This window comes from Stegodyphus dumicola, chromosome 2, assembly GCF_044657685.1.
Source record: "Stegodyphus dumicola isolate Sdum_Otavi_A_Nest chromosome 2, ASM4465768v1".
Classification (NCBI taxonomy): domain Eukaryota; kingdom Metazoa; phylum Arthropoda; class Arachnida; order Araneae; family Eresidae; genus Stegodyphus; species Stegodyphus dumicola.
The window spans coordinates 223125989-223144349 of record NC_140769.1 but is presented as its reverse complement, the minus strand read 5'-3'; the positions used below and the strand labels follow the sequence as shown (position 1 = coordinate 223144349).

General features: G+C 31.8%; 1 protein-coding gene across 4 annotated transcripts in view; it reads right to left on the bottom strand.

Annotated features, from left to right (window-relative positions):
- Positions 1 to 10044: 10044 nt before the first annotated feature.
- The window catches only part of LOC118181232 (protein arginine methyltransferase NDUFAF7 homolog, mitochondrial), a 43881-nt gene continuing 35564 nt past the window's right edge, over positions 10045 to 18361 (bottom strand). For all 4 annotated transcript variants that reach the window (XM_085811808.1, XM_035350326.2, XM_035350323.2 and 1 more), the window contains 2 exons: positions 16358 to 16425; positions 10045 to 10233 (listed from right to left, as the gene is read on the bottom strand). In XM_085811808.1, the coding sequence (XP_085667934.1) occupies positions 10072 to 10233; positions 16358 to 16425 (230 nt within the window). In that variant the 3' untranslated portion in view covers positions 10045 to 10071. The remainder of the gene's footprint in view (positions 10234 to 16357; positions 16426 to 18361) is intronic.

Genomic DNA, 18361 nt, shown 5'->3' with positions numbered 1-18361 from the left:
ATACATTGTATTTTTAATAAAGTAACAGAAAATTTACTCTACATTCGAGTATACTATTTTCCTCGCTGAATATATAACTCGTATGAATATAATAAATAAATCGCATTAAGAAGAAATCTCTGAAAATATAAGCTGATTTCTAAAAGCTAAGTCGGAAATTAAGACATCAGTTGCTGTACTATAGAGTACAATGAACTGTTTCAAAGGATAGTAGTAATAAAAAATTTTCTTTTCGAACAAAGAATTAAAATAAAATTTCACAGGAAAAGTTAGGTATACATAACAGTATATAACATAAAAAAATTACATTTTTGGAAAAGAATATTAACTGATTGTGGTCTACAGCAATACCATCATTCTTCTTCTGTTCCAATAACCATCGATATTAAAACGATAACTACTACTGTAATTAACAGTTATCGTTAATCGAACTACTGCGTGATGACAGTGCGATGTTCACGATAAAAAGTGTGGTTCTCCCCAATTTTGTTTTTGAAATAAAATATGGATTTCCTGTTTTTCAACATTTTACAAATGATTTCTTCTGACCATAAAACTGGCAATTTCCATTGTAGGGTTTCCCTTATTTTGCATAACAAATTATTTTAAGTTTTGATATCTTTCCTGAACCTCTCATTTCCTCGTCAGGATGCAAATTTAAAGTGAAGTGAAGTGAGTATAACGTCGGACGAATCTTGAAGTTTATTCAGAGCGCCAGAGATTTTTCCGCAACTTCAAAAATTTGTGACGGAATATGTTAAGTCCTGCCATACGTACCAATTAGTTAACGATGTTAACGATGTAAATTACAACCCTACCGGGTATCTAAATAGTATAAGAGATACTTTTCCAAATGAAATAATAGGTATAGATCTGTTAGGTCCATATCCGAAAAGTGAAAGTAATAAAAATAGGTATCTAGTAGTTACTGTCGATCATTTCCCGAAGTGGGTAGAAATAGTCCCCCTTAAAAAAGCCTCAAAAAAAAATTGTATCCGATTCATTTCTAAATAAATATAATATTTTAAAATATGGTGCACAATTAGAGTAATATCAGATCACGGCCTTCAATTGTTTAGCCAAATTTTCGAAGATCTTGTGTGCAGGGCTTGGCATACGTCACCTAAAGATGGTCCTTTACAGACCTCAATCAAATATTGCCGAGCACGTAAATAGGAACATTGTAAAAATTATTCGTAGATATGTAAAAATTTATCACCGATGCTGGGATGACTGCGTCAACGAGTTGGCTTTTGCTCTAAGACCGGCTAAGCACGATACCACTGGAAAAACTCTTTGTGAATCCTTTTTGGGGAGAAAAATAATTACCTCTATAGACAAACTGTTCTTTGTACAGAAAATGGAGGCGGAGTTTAAAATAAATGATATTCAGAAAACATTCTTCCTGTTACGTTTTTCTACCTGTTGCCAATCGCTAGTAACTGAAACCGCGGACACTCAATTAGAGGGATAGAATATTACTACTCAAAATACTCAATTAGAGAATTAGATATGTGAAGTTATGACTTCCGAACTTATTTGCTTTCGTAAAGTTTGAGTGTATGTCACTGAGAAGTGAAAATATTAATCCTGTAAAAGAGAAAGAATTAATATAATTGTATAATATGAGGGTCATGTTGATTGAATCTGCAATAGAAACTGTTATTAGCGCTAGATGCAGAATGACTGATAATAATAATTGATATGTTTCGCGGGTGAATGGCATAATAGTCAACATTTAGTCAATTTATGCGCGTTCTTTTCAGATGAAGTTTAATGATATTTAACTACATGACTTCTTATTCTAAATCTGTAAATAGAGAGAAAACGATGCTGTATTGTGTACATATTCAAGCTGAGTTCAGTTTATAGGAATGATAGTCAAAGAAAGAAACTGGGCAAGAACACATTAGAATCTGCCTTCCCACTCAAGAGAATAAAAAATTTAGATTTTTTGCGATCATGACGACTGATGAAGATTCTTAAGTATAATTTGTCGTATAAAATTTCAGTTCTAAAAATTCACTTCAGAAGCTAATATCAGTATGACTATTTAGAAATAAGTCAAAATTAAAGAAGCCAAAGAAAAAGAAGCGAAGACCTATTCCACGAAGAATTAAAATAGTTAAAATGGTAAAAAGCTAAGAATAGCAGATAAAGTTAAAATAATAAAATTGCTTCTAGATAATTGCATAGTATATGAGCACTAGTGATACTGCATAAGTACTGTGCATCATCTGAAAGCAGATGAAATCAATGCCTTGTAAACATATACTACCCAAACTCTTCTTTCCAGTTTACTTCTTCAGTAAAGGTGGTATACGATTAAATCCGTAATCATGCAGATACCACCTACGACAGCTTAGTGATGTTTCTTTCATCCCACCAGCAAGAGAGATGCTGTTTAAAGAAGATGATGATAATAATAATGCTTCTTGGAAAGTTCTAAATGAGCGCAATTTGTGCCACCGTTTCTTCCGCCACGATCTGGGCGTGGAACATCAGCAAAACCAGTTTCGGTCAACCCAGAATCGATTATCAGTAACAAAAATCAAGAAACTTTTCCTTTCGTAAATGGGCCGACATCTCTGGAGGTAAATACAGGCACTTTTTTTTTTTTTTTTTTTTTAGTGGTTAAAAATATTCAAATAGGCCTAAATGATAAATAAACATCTGCATATAATGAACGCTTTAACTCCTTCCATATAAAATTATAGAAAACCGAAAAAACCTTAAGCGGTAATGATGCATTATTTTATCTAATAAATTAATAAAATCCAGATAGAAAAAATTGTAATCTGAAAACTTCACATCAGAGTTTAACACCTTGAAAAAGAGTTTATCATTAAATATTTTAATTTAGATTCCATAGTTAATAACAAAAACAGTTTTAAATTAAACAGTTACAATAAGGTTATTCATTTAATAACGAATCCTCTCACTGAAGATATTCTTTGTTATTCAAATTTTAGAACAACAATTCTTGAACTTACTTTTGGTTATCAAGACATATTACAGCAGAAAATTATCTCAGCTTAAAACTTCTGTTTAAATATTATACATTTACGATTTTTCAAATATAGTCGAAGTCAACTTGAGCCTGATCACGACTAGGCCCGGCCTTCAGCATTAAGAGGCTTCAAAAACCTCATAAATTTGTGTTCGCGTCATAAAAACAAGAAAAGTGAGTGGTCGGAGCACACGAACAGACTCTCTTAATCGGGCCAATGATTACAAGAAACGGCATAATGATAATATGGTTTAACTAAGAAAAAATCTTGATAACTTACGAGCATTCAAAATGGATTAAGAAAAACTGAATGAAAAACAAAATTGATGAAACCTTAAACAAAGGTTAAAAAGGTTCTTAAAATGCTCTTACCTCTAACAGAGTATTTTAAATCATAGAATCTTATTGATATGCCGATTGCTTTAACACTCGTATTACCCGTAACTTATTTTTCTTTAATTTATTCGAAAAATATTTGTATTTTTAATGACTAATAATATTTAATCGTTATTAATTATCTTGAAAACCGAATATGAAGCAAGTTCATTTCTTCTGTTGTTAAAACAAAAGCTTAAAACTGAAAAAAAAAAAAAAAAAAAAAAATCATTTGTCCAAACAAGTTACAAAAGTTTCCTTCACTACACTCTCATTTTATAAAATGATGTAAGTTACGAGAATGAAATTTAAAAAAATCTTTCGAGACCTACAGATTAATCTACCTTTAAATGAACTATCTTCATGAGTAGGCAATGGGAGATCTCTTGTGAAATAGCATAACTTTTTCAGATGGCTCTAATGAAATGTCAGATATGAATAGCTACGCGAAAGGCCCCCCCCCCACCATTGGCCGACTTGTTAAAACCGCTGCATACGGGTTGTTCGACAAGGTTTCGAGCGTAAGCGAACGGGCTGGTTGCATGGTTGATTTTCATGTGTCGGGGGGTCGATAGAGGGAATAAAAACTGATCTGAAACTAAGAGAGGGAAATAACTGATCCCTGATATCATAAATTATAAAATATTCTGTCAATGAAGAGATAAACATATTCAACACCACTGAAATTATACCAGCAAAGTACGGATCTATGGATGGAAAAAAAATAAAAGAATGTTGAAGGGCTTCATATTTTAGGTCATCAGAAGCACACAAAAAGGACGACGAAATAGCCAAGATGATTGCAGTGTAAAAATGAAATGGAAGAAAATTATATAGATAAACAAATGCAATCCGAATTTAATGATATCACAGCTTTGGCAATATTTAATATATTGTCTAAAAGATATCAAATGGTTTTTATGTGCTATTAATTATTCTAAAGCTCCTTTAGACATAATCCTCTATGGCAGTGGTTCCCAAACCTTTTGACCTGCAGAGCCTATTTTAGGAGCAATTTCTGTGTCGAAGTCTCCTAGACCTATTCCGTGTTTTAGAAGTTAATGGTGCTTAGGAATAATATGCAGCTAGAAAAGAAGGACTGTAAAGAGCTATCTAACAGTTATGTACTGTCAGCCAGTGAAATTATATTTTAAAAACTTTAAAATTTACTGTAATAGTCCAGTTTTTTCTCAACTACAGTATAAAGTCTTTAATCCGGAATGATCTATAATCCGGACTTCAAAGCTACAAACTTTCTGCGCATGCGTAAACACATAGTGCGTTTACGCAAGCGCGTTCAATGTATAACGGAAAGTATAAGCTAGGCTAAAATTATCTAATTATCTATTTCAGTTAATGTTGCAGATTGCGTTGTTCCTTAATCTTCTAATTGGATCCGGCTTATTATTTTTTGCAGACTGTTAGAGCAATTTTATAAAAAGTAAGCTTGAACATTCGATTATGTCAAAGAGAGTTTCCGATTCCGGAGCTGCCAAAGGATCTACAAAGCGAAAGCATGTTTCGATGTCCATTGAACAAAAAGTGGAATTGCTGCAAAAAATGGATAAAGGCATGAAGAAAGTGACAGAGAGGTGATTTGTTTCTCTAACCATTCTGAAATCTGTTTATCAATTTCACGCTGCTCTGGGGAAGGGACGTCACGGCGCGCAATGAACTGGAAGTTGATCTGTCAGCACTATCCTTATCTACAGTGTTTTTTTTTATTTGGCTTATAATTCCTTACTAAATGTAGTATTTCATCTCGATGAACTCCGTCTTTGATATGATTTAAATCAAATTCCTCGTCATTATAAATGTCATGAATATACATCAAATAGTTTTCTGGTTGCAATTTTCTAATTTCGTCTATGCGTAATGTATGCTTTACGCATGCGCGCGTTGAAAGAAATGTTTAATAAAGTAAACAAATAAATATTAAGCTTTTTTTTTTTTTTTTTTTTTTTTTTTTGTGTGTGTGTGTGTAAATTTTGATACCCTTTAGATCATAATTGCTCTTTATTTCATAAATTACGGTTTCGTATTTTTAATTATATAATTTCTGCATGTCATCTTACCAGATTTAAATTGATGATCTATAATCCGGAAAAACCCCTAATCCGGAATCGCCAAAGTACCGACGAGTCCGGATTAAAGACTTTGTACTGTGTACAATACGCATTATGTGATCAAAATCTGGCCATATGTAAAAGTTCATTCAAAGCTCAACAAATCAAACCATTTGTGTAAAAAGAGATTTTACATAACTGGTGAGAGCGAAATAAAAAGGCTCATATAAACTCAATTCTTTTGTTTAAAAATTCAGATCCCATTTGAAATCATCAAGGACCTTCTCTTGACCTGTCAGAAAATAATGTTCAGGCAAATTTTTTAAGGTTTCACCTAAATGTTTCTATGTACATTTTCTTAAATCCTGATGTTAGTTTAATTGAGGAAGCTCTTTTAGTAGAGGTAAGCAAGTGATCTTTTCCTTTCTATGCATACCAATATGTAAGTTTCTTGTTGAAAGATGGCATTTTGTCATTTGCAATAAAAACTATGACATTTTCCCCCTTGTAATCATAGATTCATTCATTCATTCATTTTTCTAATTATTTTGGCTAAATATGTAAGTTTGTATACATACAGTCTTTTTTATTTAAAACTTTCCCCAATAAGTTATTATAGTCAACCAAAATTACTGCTACTTCTGCCCACAGTTCCACTAAAGTAATTTCCTTAGGCCAAGACAGCAATTTTCTTAAAGTAAAATATGTAATTTTTTTCTACAGAAAATGCTTTATAGTAGCTTGAGATTCAAATGTATGACTCAACAAAACACTTTATTAATTAATATTTACCAATTATACATCTGAACCTCACAAACAGGTCAAATGCAGAAAAAAAACCCACAGTCTTATTGTATTTGAATTCACTATGAAGTCACTTAATCCATTAACCTGTCTCTATTTATATGGGGCTAAATTTGAAGAAACTTCGAGCAGATTTCAGGAAATCTTAAAGGATTGAAAATGAGAGAAATTTCATGAATGTGCATTTTCAAGAAATCATTCAGACATTCAATTCCAGGAAAGGCTATTTAAATGCTGTGAGTGATACATCGGCATCCTGCTCAGCCTCATCGCCTGTCTACTTACAGTACTGTTACAATAATTTCAAAATTAGTAGCTGCACAATGATTGATTGTCACCTGCTAAGAAGGTACAAAATTCCACTTTGCAAAATTCTCTTTAGAATGTAATATCCAGTTATCACATTTTGATTCTTTTTTTTTCTTTTATTATTTGATTTTGTTATTTCACCTAATTTTTTATTCATTTTATTTTCTTAGTGTGCATGCTGTTATATGCTATTAACATAAAATCCCTCAGAAGGTCACTTTTTATGATACTCATGCATTACTTACAATTTTAAAACAATCAGTTTTTGGATTATCCATATATTTGCAAGCATATACTGATCAAAGGTAATAAGGAACTTAATGTACTTTAGTGTAATTATTTAATTTTAAATAAATAATCCAAAAGTACGGTATTAGTGCTATATAGTCTTGTTTAATTTTTTCCAGCCTAATAAAAAATGTTTAGTATTTTCTATAACTGTTAAGTATAGCATTAAAAAGGAACTAACATTTTCACGTCTTTCTTTAATTCTGCCCTTTATCTTATCCATAAAAGCCTAAGTTTCATTACAAGGTTTTAAAAAACTCACTGTATTTGAAATGCAGGCCTTTAGAAATAAATTTTCTGCATTTAAAACCAAAAGTGATTTCTTAACTAGCTTTACTGGAAAGAAAAAAAAAAAAAAAAAAAAAAAAAAAGTTACCTTACTTTTTTTGAGATGAACCACATAATTGTCAAAATCTTTAGAAACTTATTAGGCAAATCAATTTCCTTTAAGTTGGATTCAAATTTTTCTAAAAATAAGTTTGGCAGAATGAACTACTACATTTCAAACTGCAGAGCTCCACCTGATAAATGCTAACCTTAAATATTCAATAATAAAAAAAATTTGTCTGTTATGAAACAACAGTATGTTGTTTCATAAACGTTTTATTAAAAAAAACTTGCTATACTTTTCCAGAATGCACAAGACATAGATCGGATTAGATTATTTGATTATGGCAAAACACATTACTGCTATCTAAGGAAGGGATGTTTTTGAACAGGACTTTCTAAAGAAAACTGGCTTGTATTCCCATTACACATGGGTAAAAACATGAAATGCCATGCAACAAGCCTGTTTGCTTAGAACTTAACTACACTGGTGAAATAAATTAAGAGAATTTGCATATTTTATTGAATTGCATGAAAAGAACTGAACTGAAGGAAAAACCATTGCTTCTAGATAAATATACAAATCTTGTACGGTAAATATGTAAGCGTACACGTGTGTGTAGGCGGAGTCAGCAGAAAAACAGGCTTTATAAGCACGTAGAGGGTAAGACGAATTGCATTCGCTATAGCACACCTCAGCAAATTTCTTGGTGTTATCTTGCAGCATTAGGTTAAATTCACATCAGAACAGTAAAAATGAGTAACCACCAATGTTGATAGAATGAGGTGGTGAATTGTAGGGAGGATAGAGGCAGGCCAATCGCAAGTCCAGATATGCATAGAGTTTAATTTAACACCCAGCGTCATGTGTAACCTATGGAAACAGTTCCAGGATACTGGATCCATAGAGAGAAAGCCTGGACAAGGTCATCCAAGAGCCACAACAGCCAGAGAAGATTGCTATTTGTCCATTTTAATTAAGCGTTACAGAGGGGATACAGCTTCTCAGCTCTCTCGGGACCTGTATGCAGCAACAGGAAACCATGTAACATGGGTGACTGTTTCCCAAAGACTGAATGAGAGAGGGTTGTTCACCAGAAGACCGACTGTTTGCATCCTGCTCACGTCTACTGACAGGAGAGTCTGATTAGTATGGTGCAGGCAGCATAGTGATTGGAGTACGGAGCAATAGGCGACCGTTCTGTTCACCAACGAGTCCCATTTTAGTCTAAACACCGATTCTCGCTGTACTTTCTTATGGAGAGAGCCAGGGTCCCGTTACCTACCTCCAATGTCCACAAAATCAACAATTATGATGGTGGCAGTGTAATGGTCTGGGCAGGCATCATGTTGGATGGCCGCACACCTCTCCACGTCTTTGACAGAGGCTCTGTGACTGGTGTGAGGTATAGGGATGAGGTCTTGGAGCCCTTTGTGCGCTTTTTCCGGGATGCAGTGGGCCCGAGTTCATCTTGCAGGATGATAACACAAAGAGCTCTTCTGGTTGATGGATTTCTCAAGAGTAAGGATATTTGCCGGATGGATTGGCCAGCCAGGTCTCCTAACCTCAACCCTATAGAGCATGTATGGGAAGCTCTGGGGAGGGCAATTGCAACTTGCAAAACCCCTCCAAGAAACATCCAGGAACTGAAAACAGTGTTGCTGAATGAGTGGGACCAATTGTCACAGGCACTGATAAATTGCCTTTATTTCCAGTATGACATCATGTTGCGAGGCATGTATGGCTGTAAGAGGGGACCATACCCCCTATTAACCCATTTTTTGTGTGTGTGTGTTCTGCAACCACTGTTTCAGATCTTTAGACTCCCATGAGTGTTACATATGAATATGTGTGTCTATTATAACTGTTGACTGTTTGTTTTGTTTGTATTATATTAACCTATGTTCACACCAAATTTTATTAAAATTTGTCTAGTAGTTCTGGAAATCATAGATCAAATATGCAAATTCTCTGAATTTTTTTCACCAGTGTATGTTATTAACTATTAATGATCAGGAGTTTTTTTTTTCTATTGGCCACTAGTGGTAAGTGAAGCATTAGTTATATAATTAATAATTTTTATTTCTTATTTTCAGTTAATAGTTCCATTCCTCTTTTAATGGATATCATAGTTTCAATGATGAAAATTCATCAAAAACCAAGATTTCAATTTTTGGTAATTTCAAATAATATAAGTTTTTACTACTAAAGTCAGATAAGACTAAAAATGGATTAAAAAAAAACATGACACTGATATTGTGTGTTTTTCTGGCTATAATTTATATTTAGCAATATATTTTTATTTATTTATTTATTATCTCATGCATAAATAGTCATTAAAGAACTTTCATCTTAATTAGTTCGGACAATTACATATTTGGGGAAGGGAAGTTTTTAAATGACATTTCTCAATTTTTTTAACATTATTAAGTTTTAAATAACATGTTAAAATATAGATTTTCAAATCTAAATTTATTTTGGGTTTGATGAAAAAAGTCTAGCATATAAAAGCTTTGTCAGATGCTATGTCTTCTCCTCCACCAGCATAAGTTTATTACACTTTTATTTGCACATATATTTTAACATAGATTAACGTCAGTCACTTTCAATACATATTTGCGAACAAAAAAAAAAAAAAAAAAAAAAAAAAAAAGCTTTCATTTAATGGAAGAATCTCTGTTCTGTTCTTAAATGGAAGTGCATAATAGTTAGAAAAATCTGAAAAAAATATATCGCACAGTGTTCCTTAAAATACCTATTAATTTATTTCTAAAATCATTTATCATCCAAATAGAGTCTTACAAACAGCTAAAGAGTATGTTTTCCAATGTATGAAATATAACTTCAATGAACTTATGCAGAAAAATAAGACTAATAACTTTATTTCTATATTAAAATCCAGGTGGTGGATATCTAGAAAGAAAGTCTTTCAATACTAAAGGATATAATGCTAAAAATTTGAATCTTTCTCCCATTTGTTCAGGATTAATTAACATATCACATCCACTTTTCAAGGAGTTTTGATTCTCCACACTAGCACCTTGCATCAGTTGCTAATGATAAAAATAAATTTATTAAAATCGAAACAAAAATCATACATATTGAACAATTTATAAAAAAATATAAAATCAGTTTTTATTTGTAAATTACAAACCTCAGTTCAAATGAAATGGCCTTATATTTAAAGTAATTTGAAAAAATAAAAGCATGAAAAAATATTACTCTTTGATTCATATAAGTGTTGTTGTCTGCAGAACTTAATGAATACATAACTCAAGTAATCATACTACCTTTTGCATGTCACACTTTTTGTCTGGGTGCATAAGCAAAGTCACATGCACGAAAATTTTTAAATGCCTAGCTGTTTACATGTTTTTTGAATCTGTATATTGATCAAATAAGAAAAGAAATATTCAATTGAAATACAAAAAGTACTTAAATTAAAAAGAAAATAATGTGTTTAAATTAATAAATTGAGTATTATACAAAATCAGTGTTTTGAGAGGGAGGAACTTAAAATGTAGAAAACATTACAAATGCCTTGCTTACAATACACTAATATACTGGTTAATGCTCATAAAGCATTTCTAGAGAACACCATGCTGTGCAAAACACTGTTACACCAACTGACTTTCACAGTAAAATGAGATAGGAGAAAACCCAATCAGGAATAAGTAAAATCAGTTTTAATTCTACTTCATTTTATATATTAACTTGAGTAATTATACATATATATATTTTTAATATATCTTTATATTTTTAACAATCATTATATATATTTTTAAAATTGAATATACTTTACTTTTCTGCAGATGGAATTTCTGGTTTGCAAAAACATATCATTTTGTTTTAGTAATACAGTCATATAGTGCCATCTAGCCCAAAACAGGATTCAAATCCTTACCGAACAATTTTTTTTGGCAATTAACTTGTTATAGCAAACCAGAAAAGGTTACAATAAAATAAGTTCAATGGTGCAGTTCTTACTTCAAAACAGGAATTAATAATCATTCTACAAAACTAAACCTATAGGGTGCATTCACACCTTTATAAAACATTTTATTTGATCCCTCCAAAAAATGCTGTGTAAATGAAATGGATCATCTGTGAAACCTATGAAGTGAGTAATACAATCTGCTGATTTTTGTAGAAAGGGCTTTTAAAATTTAATTAGCAGTAAAAACTGACATTAATAGTATATTGTATTTGAACATGTAGAAAATTTGAGAGTAATAAATTAAAAAAATTCCTTGATGTTCTTAAACAAGGCTTCTTTTTTTAAATTTTTTTAAGGCTTGGTTTAAACGTTGGAGGACTTAAAATACAGATATATATATAGCATTTATTAATTAAATACAACTATTAATTAAATAATTACATTAAAAATAAATTTCTGAAAGCCCCTAATAGTATTCAAAAGATGAACTAACATATCAGCATGTGTAAAATAAATTAAATTTGAAAAATTAAAATAGTAAAAATTAGCAGATTTTTTGAAGAAGGGCTACAAAATATATATTTGAGGGGATAGTATCATACATTTAAAAAGAAAACAATATTCTGTATAAAGCTATTCAATAACAAATGAAACTGGTATTTTTACTAGAACTGTATTGCAACTACATAAACTGGAATTACATTTTATAAATATCTTTAAGTTGTCCATGTTAGATCATTGGTTAGTAATACAATATCAGAATTTCTACATGAATCACAATAATGAAAGTAAATATATTTCTTATTCTGGTTTACCTAAAATGAATGTTACTACCAACCAGCAATAAAGCCATGAAATTCTACTTTCATCTAAATAAAACAGTATTAGAAATGAGTCAGAAAACATGTGGTGAGAATGCACTACCTGGTTCGACAATATTTTGATAATTCAAGACTTATCAGAAGATAAGACAATTAAAAGAGATGGAAGATGCTAAGGTGTATTAATTTCATTTAAACCGGTTCTTCCAAATAGAAAAGTTATAAAGTAAATACTATCTGTCAGTTTTAATGAAACTATGATATCAGTTCCAAAGGAAATATCCAGAACTGCATATTTCTTCATGGCTCCTTCATTAAGACAATGCCTGGGTTCGCATAATAAAGACTGTGTAACTAGCAAAAATTAACACGGAATGTAATTCTCAGCCACCAAACTGTGCAAATCTGGCTTTGCATATATGTATATATGATTCTGCTCCTCAACAATGAAGTTATATCTACATGGAAGATGTCTGCATGATTCATCAATCCGTATGAGATATGCAGATTCAGTCATCAAAGGCACCTTGAAAAATGGCTTATGACATTTGACTCATGATTGGAAAAACATTTACAGCCTGCACTGCAATTAATGGTCATTACTTTTAAAAAGACCACTGTAGAAAAAGTCTTGAAATTTTTTTTACCTCTCTCTCTTTTTTAAAGTCTCATTGTTCATTGAATATCTTATGTATTAAATACAGTGGATGGACAAAAATATGGAAACACCTTGTGAAATGCATGTTTGAAAAGAAAGATTGATTTTAATGAAATATGTAGGTGGCACTGGCATTTTTGACTACTGATGCCACCTATACAACTTCGTAAATGTGCTAAACAGTTCAGCTGTTTGTCGGAGTACTATTATGTGAGGTTGTCATTGCATTATGTCAGAGTTAACAGACTTCAAACGTGGGCAAATTGTTGGAGCACGTATGGTAGGTGCTTCCGTAAGCAAGGTAGCCGAGGTGTTTAGTGTTTCAAGAGGTACTGTATCGAAGATTTATTCCGCATGTTTGAAAAGCGGAAAAACATCATTTGCTAAATCACAGAGCGGACGAAAGTGTATCCTGAGTGATCGTGACAGACGATCATTAAGGGCAATTGTGACGAAAAATAAGAAGACCACAGCTGCACAAGTTACTGCTGAAATGAATGTTGTGTTACCGAACCCTGTGAGTACCAAAACAATTAGAAGGGAGCTTCATAAACAGGGCATTGCTGGCCGTGCTGCAATTGAGAAGCCACTCATCAGTGATGCTAATGCCCGTAACAGAAAAAGGTGGTGTTTAAGTGATAAAGCCTGGACTATAGTGCAGTGGAAGTGAGTAATATGGTCTGATGAGTCTTCTTTCAAATTGTTTCCCACTTCTGGCCGAGTTTACGTCTGGAGAACGCCATCTCAAGCCTATAATACAGACTGCTTGTTGCCAAGAGTGAAACATGGCGGGGGTTCTGTTATGATTTGGGCAGCCATATCGTGATTCTCTGCTAGCCCCATCATAACTGTGTCAGAGCACATGACTGCCAAGACTTATGTGAACATTTTGGCCGATCAAGTTCATCCCATGGTACAAACTTTGTTCCCCGATGGTGATGGTGTCTTCCAAGACAACAAAGCCCCTGTTCACAACGCTCACATTGTCCAGGACTGGTTTTCTGAGCACGAGGATGAGTTGTCCCATCTCCCCTGGCCACCACAGTCACCAGACTTGAATATTATCGAACCTTTGTGGTCTACATTGGAACGGAAAGTGCGTTCTCGTTATCCACCGTCAACATCGTTATCTGAACTCGCCACCGTTTTGCAGGAAGAATGGTATAATATTCCCTTGGCAAACATACAGGAACTGTATTTATCCATTCCAAGAAGACTGCAAGCTGTTTTGGATGCCAACGGGTTTCCTACACCATATTAAGCAAAGAAACATGTTTTTTTAAAGGTGTTTCCATATTTTTGTCCAACCCCTGTATATTTAGTCTAAAGGAAAGAATATTAAAATCATAATGAAAACTACTGTTAAAAAGGATAAAGAAAATTAAATATACATAAAGGAAAGGAGATTAAAATTACAATAAAAATAATTGTTAAAATATAAAGAAAATTTAATATAACTTAATTTTATTACTTTACAGCCATTTTGTATACATATGCTTAAAAGATTAAAATTTCTAACACGTGATTTGAACTGCTGTCTCTCTTATACTTGAAACTGAAGCAAATGACTCTGATTTAACAGAATAACATAGCATTAATTAAGCATTTACTGAATACGAAGACATAATACTAACTTTCTCAAGGACAATAAATCTAACTCATTTAAACAAAAATCAAAATATTTAATATTTTTTTGGTGAGTGTGTCTATTTAGGTAGCCTAGCTGAATGTTACAATGGCTAGCCTGTAACCAAAACTTAGCATCTACATAATTTTTTTATAAGTACATAAGCATTTACTATAATTTTTGGGGGTAACAAGAGAGAAAGCAAATGAAATTTTTTTCTCTGAACTATATCTGAATTTCCTTGTAAGTTTGTTATTCACTCCAATGATTAAAAATTCTTATGAATGTAACAGCAAAATTATACTTCCAAGATATACTTTGTATGGATAATATATGGAAAATTCTAACATTGATATCACTCTTGTTCAGGAGCCTCACTCTTATAAATGCTCTCTTCCCAACTTGCCTTCCTCTTACCAGGTTTACGTTGATGTTAATAGTGATGCCATTAAAGCTACTATTATTGTAGTAATCAAAAGCTGAATACTCTGCTTGATATTAATAATCTTGATTATAATATGGTGTTTCCTTATGTTACTCTCAATACTCATGATTTTATCTTTTTTTTCCCCATTATTTTGAACCTAATTGAAATATCGACTTGGATTTGCATAAAATCATAGCATTAGCTTTAAAAAATCGTAACAGTTTGATCTGGGCTGTGGATGCCAACAGCAAATCTCAAATTTGGCAATCTCAAATTAGTCCAGTTTCAGATTCCCGAGCTGTTAAACTTTGTGAATTTTTAAATATGAATAATCTGCTCATTATAAACGAAGACTGTGGTCCTACTTTCTGTAGTACTCAAGGTTCAAGCTATATTGACATTACAGTTGTAGGATCTTGCAGACATTTTGCATTGGTGTCAACCAGATTATGAATCCCTTTCTGATCATTGTACGATTGAGTTTGAAATCTGTAGCTTTTAATAACAATCTCTATGACAGAAAAAACATCAAGATTGTCTTCAGTGTAAAGAAAGGTAACTGGAATATATTTTACAATATATGTAAGCAGTCGATTGATGAGTTGTCGCAGTTTATTGAGTGCTGTACAGATAAGCATGCATTAAACTCTCGACTAGAAAATTTTGTCGCGATTCTCTAAAAAAAGCCAAGAGTTCATAAGGTACCTTGGTGGACTTCTGAAATCGAACGTATGAGAAAACCGGTTAACGCTGCTAGACGTAGGTTTATCTAATGTTATTAATATGATTTATAAGCAGGGTATTGTCCCCTTTATTTACTATGCTTCTAGAGTGTGGGAACAGCTTTAGAAAATATTAATTCCCATATACTTTGCAGAATTCAAAGAAGAATTTTACTAAGAGTTGTGCGTGGCTATAGAACAATTAGCTATGAAGCCTGTTTTGCAATTTCAGGATTTCCTCTGATTGACCTTCATGTTTTAAATGATAAAAAGTTTAAAGATACTATCAGCAAATTTATGTTCGATACCAAGGTGTTGTTTGAAGATCTTCCTTGTCCTGCCAATCGTTTGATAATTCAAATGATTGGCAGGACAATTCTGTTGATGAATCATTTATTCATGCAGTTTTGGGGGAGTACAAAATGTCAAAAATTTTTTGTTCTATTGTTCAAAGCTCAAGGAAGGACGAAAAGAACCCATTTCTAAGTTAAACTCTGTGAATATTACATTTCCTCCACCTCTTCACGTATTTGTCCAACATAAAATGACTTTCTCTTTCTTCTGTAACTTTATCTCTTACATGTCATCTGTGAATTTGTAAGTTTATTTTGTTTTGTGTTGTGTTGTTGTATTTGTTTGTTTGTTTTTTTACTTACCTCTGTAATACCTTGTGTAATACTATGTGGTGCACAAGGAACTTAAAATTTTCAATTAAAAAAAAAAAAAAAAAAAAAAAGATATATACTTTAATACCATCAAGGATTATATCTATTGAATGTCAAATGATCATATCTATTGAACAAAAAATGTTAATAATTTGATAAGTAGCTATTAATTTTAGCAACAATTAATATAGAAAAATATATAAAATAATCAAGTATTTAAAAACCACAAAGTGCAATGAAAAAATTTTGAAAAATTATCTGAATTACTACTTGTGATTATATAAGAAGACTACTAATAATAATAAACAAGAATGTTTTACCTCTAAACGTATTTCAATTCCCATCTTTGAAAGAAAATTTCTTTGAGTTACAGGACCAATAACTACAGCTGCAAAGAGCCAAAAAATTACAAAATACACTTTTTAGAAGACAGTTATTCAAAATATGTTTTGGAAATGAGTAGTCTACATATCACTTTGTGGTTACAAAATCAAAAAACCAGAACCTTAATTTAGCAGAGTTGAAATTCCTTCATTATTGTAAAAAATGCCGATTTCATTACTTTTAGAAGAAATGATTGTGCAAAATGTCGTTTAACATTAGAACTACCAATGATTAAAACCCACTATTGCAACCACAGACACAAATTCATCATTAGTAGTTTTAATACTAAGTAGAGCTCTTTAACTCTTATATTTACATGAAGACATTTTATGATATAAAATTTATGACATTTTATGATATAAAAACATTTTAATTTGAAGATGTAAGAACTCAGACCTTGAATTTAATTAAAAAATATATATGGCATATCGTTTCCTAAAGCTTTAATATATATTTAATTAGTTTTATAAAGCTAAACGAGAATTTATATTTCTATGACTAATAACAATAATTTTATCAAAAGTAATAACAAAATGTATACACACCTTCTTATTAGCATTATATAGATGTAAAATATAAAAAAATACAGTGGCTTTGCTCTATGCAAACACGCAGTAATCATTTAAAATGAACAAGAAAATTTTCTCATGAACTTATAACTGAAAACCACCAGGAATGAGTACTGATTTCACTTTTACATTTAAAGATACTTTTACTTTTAAGATAATAAAAGGATATTTTTCTTAAAACGCTTTTTTAATTAGAAGAACTTTGATGTTAATATTACTAAAAAAAGACAGTGGTTGAAACAAAACAATATATCAGATATCACAAGAAAACCATGATTTTATCCATAGAAGATTTTGCTCCGCATATCATAATATATAAAGTGTTGTTTATTTTGAATTAATGGAAAAGTAAAAAAATAGTTAATGCTTACTTAGTGTAAGTATAGTAATTACTTAGTGATATCATTTAAAAGTAGAATTCTGAGAACGCTCATTTTGACATCTCCATTTTTATTGGACGTTAAGTTTTTAAATTCTTTATTTATAACTTTGATATTTGACTATTTCTAGAAAATTTAGAATATTGCATGATATTTTTTTTTTCATTGAGAAAATTATGGATTTCTTAACTTTTTTAACTATTTCTGGTTTGCTAATAGATAAACAAGTGTATTTTTGGTAAGGAAGATTGCATATTTCACAGAAGTGAGTGGGGAAGGGAGGAAGGGGGAATAAAAACAGCTGTTTGGAATTTTTTTTTGCGCCACATGTCTGCGCATTTCCCTTGTGTTAGAAAGCTTATTTTTCAGTAGACATAAATGTGCTTTACTTCATTTGGATAAGTTGTTGTTCTGACCTATTTATCATATTGTATAAAAGCATTGGTAGAAAATGTCTAACAAAGGAACGGTTGCTGAAAGTTTTTGAAAGTCTTTCTGATGATAATTCTGCTTCAGCGACTGAACCTGACGAAGAATTTCATTCCGAAACTACATCCAAGTTATCCAACGAGGACTGAATCATTCTGACTGAAACGAGTGAATCTGATGTGTCAGATGGAGAACCTGTTCACAAAACAGAAAAGGAAAGTAAGAAGTTTAGAACAAGATCCCAAAGACTGCAAACTGATCCATTTGCCCTTATTTCAGATATCTGGAATGCTTTTATAGAAAACTGCTTGAAATGTTATAAACCGGGCCAAAATATAACAGTGGATGAACAATTATTTCCCATGAAAACCCAATGCCGATTTATTCGGTATATGCCTAAAAAGTCGGACATATTCAGCATTAAATTTCAGCTTGCTACCGATGTGCAGTGAAAATCCGCTGAAATTAGTAAAAGGGATTTCAGGGATATGCTGCATTGGCACGATAAATTATTAAAAAAGAGAAGTATTTTATTCTTTCAAAAATACGAGAGATGAGCTTT